Below are 10,000 nucleotides of genomic sequence, written 5' to 3'. Positions count from 1 at the left end.
TTGCAGGGCGTATCGACGGAAAAGAAATTGCGCGTGTCGAATGGATCCGGGAAGGTAGGGTTCCTCTACAAACGATTGGAGCGAAAATTGAGTATTGCTCCTATAGAGTTCGAACTATCTATGGGGTATTAGGAATCAAAATTTGGATATTTATAGATATTTATAGATGAAGAATAATAAGAATAAGACTCTACTTGTCTTTACGTTCTATTCTGCGATAGAACAAAAAATGACAAATTCTTTCATTTTTTTATGTTCAATAAAAAAATGAGCAGTTCTAAATTCTATATTCTATAAGGTTAAATAAAAATTTGATTGATCATTTGATATAATTGCTATGCTTAGTGTGCGACTCGTTGGGTTTTTAGGCTTAGGATTCAAAAAAAAAAATGGGCGAACCACAGTATAAGTTAATAACTATAGCACTAATAACCAACTCATCGCTTCGGATTATCTGGATCCAAAGAATCAGTCAAGATATGATATATTGGTCATATCATTATAGCAACTGAAATCTTTTTTTTTGCATTAAGTTAAGTAAAAAAAAACCAATCTGATTATGAATATATCTAAATTGTGAAGCAAAATAAAAAAGTATGTGGATAAATAGAAGGATGAGAGAAAGAGAGAAAAAGAAATAGAAATGAAATGATATATGATTCCAATATGTAAGGTCTACGAAGCATCTCATAAAGAGCAATGTAATAGAGCATCAATAGAGATTCATCAATAATTAGATGAATATCTGTTCATCGAAGAAAAAATCAAGAGCCTTAAGTCAATAAAGACTGAGAAGGTTGACTAAAGAACAAATTAACAAATTTTTTTATTAAATATTATTTATTAAATATTAAATTTTTATTTTTATTAAATATTAAATTTTTATTAAATATTAAATTAAGGCTCCATTGGAGAATTCAGACCTAAGCATTAATCGAGAAGCGATGGGGACGACGGAACCCGTGAATGCAGAGGATTCTATTGAAAACGAATCCTAATGATTTATCGGGTAGGATGGCGGAACAAACCAGAGACCACTTCATTTCTTTTTATTCTGTTCTGATTCTGAGAGGTCATGAGTTAACCCGACAACTGAAATAGATATTGAAAGAGTAAATATTCGCCCGCGAAAATTTTATTTTCATTTTAAAAATTTTATTTTCATTTTTTTTTTTTATTTTCATTTTAAAAATTTTATTTTCATTTTATTTGATTGTTAAATTTTTGTCGATCCGAGATGAATATGATAAAAAAAGACAAAACAAAATAAAGATTCGTTATAACATTATAACAAAAACAAGATAAGACATTATCTATAAATAGAATCCATGTTTAATTACTTATATATATATCCAATATATATCCAAACAAGATATACAAATTTATAATAGATCAGATAAAATCTCAAATAGATCAGATAAAATCTCAAAGCAAAGAATCCCAGGATTCAATCTATTATTCAGTAACTACCTATATATCTTAAGAATAAAATAAAATATTTTTTAGTCATTTTTTTCGCGAGGAGCTGGATGAGAAGAAACTCTCATGTCCAGTTCTGTAGTAGAGATGGAATTAATAAACAACCATCAACTATAACCCAAAAAGAACCAGATTTCGTAACCAACATAGAGGAAGAATGAAAGGAATATCTTATCGAGGTAATCGCATTTGTTTCGGTAGATATGCTCTTCAAGCACTTGAACCCGCTTGGATTACATCTAGACAAATAGAAGCGGGGCGCCGCGCAATGACACGAAATGTACGCCGTGGTGGAAAAATATGGGTACGTATATTTCCAGACAAACCAGTTACGGTAAGATCTACAGAAACACGTATGGGTTCGGGGAAAGGATCTCCCGAGTATTGGGTAGCTGTCGTTAAACCGGGCAGAATACTTTATGAAATGAGCGGAGTAGCCGAAAATATAGCAAGAAAGGCTATTTCAATAGCGGCGTCCAAAATGCCTATAAAAACTCAATTCATTATTTCAGGATAGGAATATAGAACCAAAGGAAAGAAGTCTTGGGAATAAAAAAAACAATTGCGGGTTTCCTTTTTTTTTTTTTTTTGACAAACAATATTTCTTTTTTTCTTCGTCCTTTGTTCCATTGAAAGAAGAGATTAAAAAAAATGATTCAACCTCAGACCCATTTGAATGTAGCAGATAACAGCGGGGCCCGAGAATTAATGTGTATTCGAGTCATAGGAGCTAGTAATCGCCGATATGCTCATATTGGTGACGTTATTGTTGCTGTGATCAAGAAAGCAGTACCAAAGGCACCTCTAGAAAGATCAGAAGTGATCAGAGCTGTAATTGTACGTACTTGTAAAGAACTCAAACGCGACAACGGTATGATAATACGATATGATGACAATGCTGCAGTTGTCATTGATCAAAAAGGAAATCCAAAAGGAACTCGAATTTTTGGTGCGATCGCCGGGGAATTGAGACAGTTAAATTTCACTAAAATAGTTTCATTAGCTCCTGAGGTATTATAAGACGAGACCTCAATTCAATATAGTTATAGTATTTAAATTAGAGTATTTAAATGACATAGATTAATTAGTAGATTGTGTCTCACGTATATACCTTTACTAAGTAAAAAAAAAAAAAGAACATGTTGGTTATATCAAAATTCGGGAGCAACAATAATTTTAGTTTACCATGGGTAAGGACACTATTGCTGACATAATAACTTCTATACGAAATGCTGACATGAATAGAAAAGGAACGATTCGAATAGGATCTACTAACATCACTGAAAACATTGTTAAAATACTTTTACGAGAAGGTTTTATCGATAACATAAGGAAACATCGGGAAAGAAACAAATATTTTTTGGTTTTAACCCTACGGCATAGAAGGAATAGGAAAGGACCATATAGAACTATTTTAAATTTACGACGGATCAGTCGACCCGGTCTACGAATCTATTCTAACTATCAACAAATTCCTAGAATTTTAGGCGGGATGGGGATTGTAATTCTTTCTACTTCTCGGGGTATAATGACAGACCGGGAGGCTCGACTAGAAGGAATCGGCGGAGAAATTTTGTGTTATATATGGTAATCTGTCTAACATCCGAATTGTATCCGAATCCGAAACTTTCCATTTGTGAAAAAAAAAAGCACGGGTTGTCTAATAGAACTCCTCCTGCCCTACAGTAGTTGATACGTCAAGGAAGTTTTACCTGGAATAAAAGAACAAAAATGGATTCATGGAGGTTTAATTAGTGAATCACGTCCACTCCAGATTCCTTTAGATAATGAAGATCTGATTCTAGGTTATGTTTCAGGAAGGGTCCGATCGAGTTTTATACGTATACCACCGTGGGATAGAGTCAACAAAAGTGAAGTAAGTGCTTATGATTCAACCAGGGGGCGTATAATTTATAGACTCCGCAACAAGGATTCGAACGATTAGGTAGTTTTTTCAACTTCAAGATTCCTTTCAGGGGGATCCAATTCAAGGTTCAAAAATTTCAAGAAACTTATTTTCTTCCAATAAGTAGATTCGGAAAAATTTAAGGAATAACAACTATGAAAATAAGGGCTTCCGTTCGTAAAATTTGTGAAAAATGTCGACTAATCCGTAGGAGGGGACGAATTGTCGTAATTTGTTCCAACCCGAGACATAAACAGAGACAAGGATAATCTTTCTATTCTAAAAAGAACTCCTTAAAGTTAAAGAAAAGAAACTAATCTTAAAGAAAGCGATGAACAAATAAAAATAGAAGATCTGTTTTGACATGAAATGGATATATCCATATATCTCTGACTTATCCTTATGAAATGATAAAATATGGCAAAACCTATACCAAAAGTTGGTTCACGTAGGAATGGGCGCAGTAGTGCACGGAAAAGTGCACGTAGAATACCAAAAGGAGTTATTCATGTTCAAGCAAGTTTCAACAATACCATTGTTACTATTACAGATGTACGGGGTCAGGTAATTTCTTCTTCCTCCGCCGGTACTTGTGGATTCAAGGGTCCAAGAAGAGGGACTCCTTTTGCTGCTCAAACCGCAGCGAGAAATGCTATTCGAGCAGTAGTAGACCAAGGTATGCGACGAGTGGAAGTTCTGATAAAAGGTCCTGGTCTCGGAAGAGATGGAGCATTACGAGCTATTCGTAGAAGTGGTATACTATTAAGTTTCGTACGGGATGTAACCCCTATGCCACATAATGGCTGTAGACCTCCTAAAAAAAAACGTGTGTAGAAATAAACACTAAAGAGATTTCAAGAGAAATAAATGATTCAATGATCTGATCAAATAAAATAATATTACTATGGTTCGAGAGAAAGTAAAAGTCTCTACTCGGACACTGCAGTGGAAGTGTGTTGAATCAAGAACAGATAGTAAGCGTCTTTATTATGGACGCTTTATTCTGTCTCCACTTATGAAAGGCCAAGCCGACACAATAGGCATTGCGATGCGAAGAGCTTTGCTTGGAGAAATAGAAGGAACATGTATTACACGTGCAAAATCTGAGAAAATACCACACGAATATTCTACCATAGTAGGTATTCAAGAATCAGTACATGAAATTTTAATGAATTTAAAAGCAATTGTATTGAGAAGTAATTTGTATGGAACTCGTAACGCCTTTATTTGTGCCAAGGGTCCCGGATATGTAACTGCTCAAGACATCATCTTACCGCCTTCTGTGGAAATCGTTGATAATACACAGCATATAGCTAGCCTAACCGAACCAATTGATTTGTGTATTGGATTACAAATCGAGAGAAATAGAGGATACGGTATAAAAACGCCAAAGAACTTTCACGACGGAAGTTATCCTATAGATGCTGTATTCATGCCTGTTCGAAATGCGAATCATAGTATTCATTGTTATGGGAATGATAATGAAAAACAGGAGATACTTTTTCTAGAAATATGGACAAATGGAAGTTTAACTCCTAAAGAAGCACTTCATGAAGCCTCTCGGAATTTGATTGATTTATTTATTCCCTTTCTAGATGCGGAAGAAGAAAACTTACATTTAGAAAACAATCAACACAACGTTACTTTACCTTTTTTTCCTTTTCATGATAGATTAGCTAAACTAAGAAAAAAGAAAAAAGAAATAGCATTGAAATATATTTTTATTGACCAATCAGAATTGCCTCCCAGGATCTATAATTGTCTCAAAAAGTCCAATATACATACATTATTGGACCTTTTGAATAACAGTCAAGAAGACCTTATGAAAATTGAACACTTTCGCATAGAAGATGTAAAACAAATATTGGGCATTCTAGAAAAGAAGTAGAAAAGCATTGCGAAATTGATTTACCAAAATTTTAAATCCATTGGATTTAGGATTTATTTCATTTTTTTTTTTTTTACTTTAGAAAATTAGAAAAAAAAAAAAAAAACGAAAATGGATTTTGAACCTTCAGCACAATCCATATATTGGGACCAGAATTGAATAAATGTATCTAGGGAGAATTCACTTTGACTTTGAAGTGACTACTCCCTAGATACGCACATCATGATATTTTATTTTAAAATTGATTCAATTTAAAAAAGACCTAAAGTTAGGGATTTATCAATCGGTAATGTTGCTCCAATACCCAACCAAAGGGCCACCGCAGTACCAATCAAAAAAACGGTTGTCGCTACTGGACGACGAAATGGATTTTGGAATTTATTAACATTTTCCAAAAAAGGTACTGTTAATAATCCCGCAGGTACTGAAACCATTAAAAGAACACCCAATAACTTGTTAGGTACTGTACGAAGTATTTGAAATACAGGAAAGAAATACCATTCAGGTAATATTTCCAAAGGAGTTGCAAATGGATCCGCGGGTTCACCAATCATTGAAGGTTCTAGAACCGCTAAGCCTACGTTACAAGCAATAGTACCGAGAATTACTACTGGAAAAATATATAAAAGATCATTGGGCCATGCGGGTTCCCCATAATAATTATGACCCATACCTTTAGCTAATTTAGCTCTTAATACAGGATCGTTCAAGTCAGGTTTTTTTGTTATTAGGATAGGTGAATTTTTCTAGATCCATCCCCCGAAGGAACCGGACATGATAATTTTTCATCATCCGGCTCAAGCAAAAATCAATCGAATCAAATGGATACAAACGGATACATATAAAATGAATCTATATGTTATCCACACATATATGAATGATTTCATATGTAAGAAAAAAGTTACCTGATTCCATTTTACGAAGTTGCAACTATACATTCCAAGGAATGCCATTTTTACAGGTAAATGCTCAATACCCAAGTAGGCGTACAAAGTTGATCGTGATCAAGTGCTTTCTGGGTCGTCTTAGGCCTTGCGATTCACCTTTATCCCAAAAATATATCGAGATTTTTTACATACAAAGGATTTACTTGTTACTAATATAGTCTAGCCTTTGCTCTTCTTTAGATCCCTTGTTTCACTCCGATAGTATAATAATAATAAATCGGGTCGATGCAGAAGAAATGAATGTATTTTCATACTATTAAGATAAGAAAGTAAAAAAAAAATAAAAATAAATAAATAAAATCTAATTTGCATTATGCCAAATCACTTATTCTACTGGATCTTACGGAGCCCTGTTCATACACGACATCGTCAGGTCTGATCATAGAAAAGATTCTCTTCAAGCGAACCAGCCTATCCTTTGTATGGGGCTTACACGGTGGTTGGAACAAAGACACATTTGGTTGTGAATTCCAATGTAGCAGATAAAGGCATATTTCTGCATGGCCCAATCAATAGTTCAAGTCACACACTCCCATAATCCATTTTCTCTTCGGGGAATTCCCTTCAACTATTCATGTCATATCAAATAAATAATAGAATATTGTGGAGTTGAAAGGAAATATCCAAATACATGTCTTATTTTTTTTTTTTTTTCAACAATCCATATTTGTAGCAATGAAATACTATTGTTCCTCCCCCAAGTAATAAGATAAATGATTGGCAAGTAATAAGATAAATGATTGGTTACAATATAGCTATGGTCTATATTCTCTATAAAGGACCAGAAATGCCTTGCTTACGTATCATTAGGAAATGCATTAACATAAATACAGCAGTAAGAAGGGGTAATACAAAAGTGTGTAAACTATAAAAACGGGTCAAAGTGGATTGTCCCACACTAGCACTTCCACGCAATAACTCTACCAAAGGCGATCCTATTACCGGAATAGCTTCCGGAACGCCTGTTACGATTTTGACTGCCCAATAACCAATTTGGTCCCAAGGTAAGGAATAACCTGTTACACCAAAAGATGCAGTCAACACAGCCAGAACCACGCCTGTAACCCAAGTCAATTCGCGAGGTTTTTTAAAACCACCAGTGAGATAGACACGAAATACGTGCAGGATCATCATTAAGACCATCATACTTGCCGACCATCGATGAACTGATCGGATTAACCAACCAAAGTTAGCTTCAGTCATTATGTATTGAACAGAAGTAAAAGCCTCAGTAACGGTTGGACGATAGTAAAAAGTCATAGCAAATCCTGTAGCTACTTGTACCAAAAAACAAGTAAGCGTAATTCCTCCTAGACAATAAAATATGTTAACATGAGGAGGAACATATTTACTAGTTATATCATCTGCAATCGCCTGAATCTCGAGGCGTTCTTCGAACCAATCATAGACTTTATTGAGATAGGTAAACCAAGAGGACTCCCCCCCTGAGAACCGTATATGAGAATTTCATCTCGTACAGCTCAAACAAAAACACCCAAATAATAGCTGAAACGGATATGGAATAGAAAGTTTGAAACTTCTTAATCTTTTCATTCAATTTTATCTGAAGACACAAAAGAGTAAAAATCCGAAAGCTCTTTTTTGTAGTTGTAATTATAATGCCAAAAAATCAAGTCGGCGCATTCGTCTTTATGTTGATCAGGCCTCTTGAATCTTCTATTTACCTACTTATTTCTTTTCTTTTTCTTTGCTTTGATTTGTTATTTATATGGAATGTGGCTTTATTCTTGTTTTCTTTATTTTTAATAGGAATTCTCTTGTTAAGACCCTATGAATCAATTGAAACTTCAGATTCATACCAGAACCGCGATGATTCAATAAAACCTTCAAACTAAGTCCAAAGATTCTTTGAGTAAGAATTATTGGATCATCACTTATTCAATGAATAGAATAGATATAATAAATAAAAATACAAAGAAAAGAAAGGTTTGTCCTTTGATCAAAATAAGCATAAACTAAATGAGAGTTTGAAAGAAGAAAAAATTTCTCGATTTATAAATAAAAAACCTCTTTCTTTGAAAATTTTTTTTTTTTTTGAGTCCGGCCGCGAGGTTTGAATATTAAGTATGAATCATAGTTCGAATACTTCGTGATCCATTTCATATATTCCGTGCTCCAGATACTAGAATGGCTATCCGACGGGATAAAACTATCTCGATCAAGAGGACAGACCCATTTTCTGTACTATCAATAGGATCAATTATAACAAGTCACACACTCATATTCCGGAAATACAGAAACAAAAAAAATTTCGCGGTCGAACTACCAAAATAGAATGGGCTAAAAAAAATCCGAGAACTAAAAGTTTCACTTTTTGTATTGAAAAGCGAGGCTTCGTGGTTCTTGTGAATCTAATTCAGCGAAATTCCATCCAGTAAAACGGAAGAATTATAAATCTCCAAAATAATAGATAAGAATATCGAAAATAAAGCCATTGCGACACCCATCAAAGGAGTCGTTCCCCATCCAGGAGCTACTTTACCATATTCCGAATTCAATGGTTTCAAAAAATCCCCTACAACAGTTCGTCTTGGACCAGATCTAGAACTACCCTCAACGGTTTGTGTAGCCATAAATCTTATTTTGTATTCAGTGAGATCTGTTGACTTTGTATATCATTCCGCTGTAAATAAACGATCTTATCATAGATCCATTGTGATCTTGAAATTATATTTATATTTATATTATTTATATTTATATTTATATATATTATTTATATAATTATATAATAATGGAAACAGCAACTTTAGTCGCCATCTCTATATCTGGTTTACTTGTAAGTTTTACTGGGTACGCCTTATATACTGCCTTTGGGCAACCCTCTCAACAATTAAGGGATCCATTCGAGGAACACGGGGACTAATTGAAGTAATGAGCCTCCCAATATAATATTGGGAGGCTCATTACTTCAATTGAGATAATGAAAAATCATTTCATTTTTTTAGTTGGAACTTTAGGCGGTTCTCGAAAAAAGATAGCGAAAAAAATTATCCCTAGAGTAGATACTAAGAGGAATGTATAAACCAATGCTTCCATAAATTCGATCGTGGTTTACAATTATAGCTTCCGTACCTATTTATTTAGAATCATCTCCCGAATAAAATAACGAAAGAACAAGAATCAAAGAAAAGGCAGCGATTTTAATCAAGATTTTTACAGCAGCCTATGTCAAATCACAAACAGAAAATAGAAGCGAAAAATAACAAAGCAATCTTGCATCAGACTACTTGTCTTCTTGTAGTTGGATCTCCAAGTTTTTGGAATGCTCCAAATTCCACTTGAGCATCCAAATCTGGATCAATACCGGCAAAAACATCTCTGAACAGGGTTCTAGCACCATGCCAAATGTGTCCGAAGAAGAAAAGCAAAGCAAACGAAGCATGCCCAAAAGTAAACCAACCCCTTGGACTGCTACGAAAAACACCATCGGATTTCAAAGTAGCACGATCTAATTCAAAAATTTCACCCAATTGAGCACGTCTAGCATATTTTTTCACAGTAGCAGGATCACTATAACTCACTCCATTGAGTTCGCCACCATAGAACTCAACAGTTACACCTACTTGTTCGACACTATACTTCGATTCTGCCCTTCTAAAAGGAACATCCGCTCTAACAATTCCGTCTCCGTCTACCAAAACAACCGGAAATGTTTCAAAAAAAGTAGGCATACGACGTACAAAAAGTTCACGCCCTTCTTTATCTCTAAAGATAGGGTGTCCTAACCACCCAACGGCTATTCCATCCCCGTTGTCCATT

General features: G+C 34.5%; 2 protein-coding genes across 2 annotated transcripts in view; one reads left to right on the top strand and one right to left on the bottom strand.

Annotated features, from left to right (window-relative positions):
* LOC149506001 (uncharacterized) overlaps nt 1-10,000 on the top strand; it is a gene marked incomplete at its 5' end in the record, with an annotated part of 92,646 nt that overhangs the window by 58,051 nt on the left and 24,595 nt on the right. The gene's annotated exons all lie outside the window — the stretch shown is intronic.
* Nucleotides 5,327-8,858, bottom strand: LOC149506002 (cytochrome b6). The gene is made up of 2 exons (XM_089757911.1): nt 8,458-8,858; nt 5,327-7,633 (listed from the first exon to the last, which is right to left on the bottom strand). Exons 1-2 carry the CDS (start codon nt 8,461-8,463, stop codon nt 6,992-6,994), a joined length of 648 nt encoding a protein of 215 aa, XP_089614037.1. The 5' UTR covers nt 8,464-8,858; the 3' UTR covers nt 5,327-6,991.

This window comes from Durio zibethinus, unplaced genomic scaffold, assembly GCF_047325235.1.
Source record: "Durio zibethinus cultivar Kanyao isolate XHJ-2024 unplaced genomic scaffold, ASM4732523v1 HiC_scaffold_2, whole genome shotgun sequence".
NCBI classification, from domain to species: Eukaryota; Viridiplantae; Streptophyta; class Magnoliopsida; order Malvales; family Malvaceae; genus Durio; species Durio zibethinus.
Note: the sequence above shows the minus strand (reverse complement) of the source record. Positions and strands in the feature narration are given on the sequence as shown.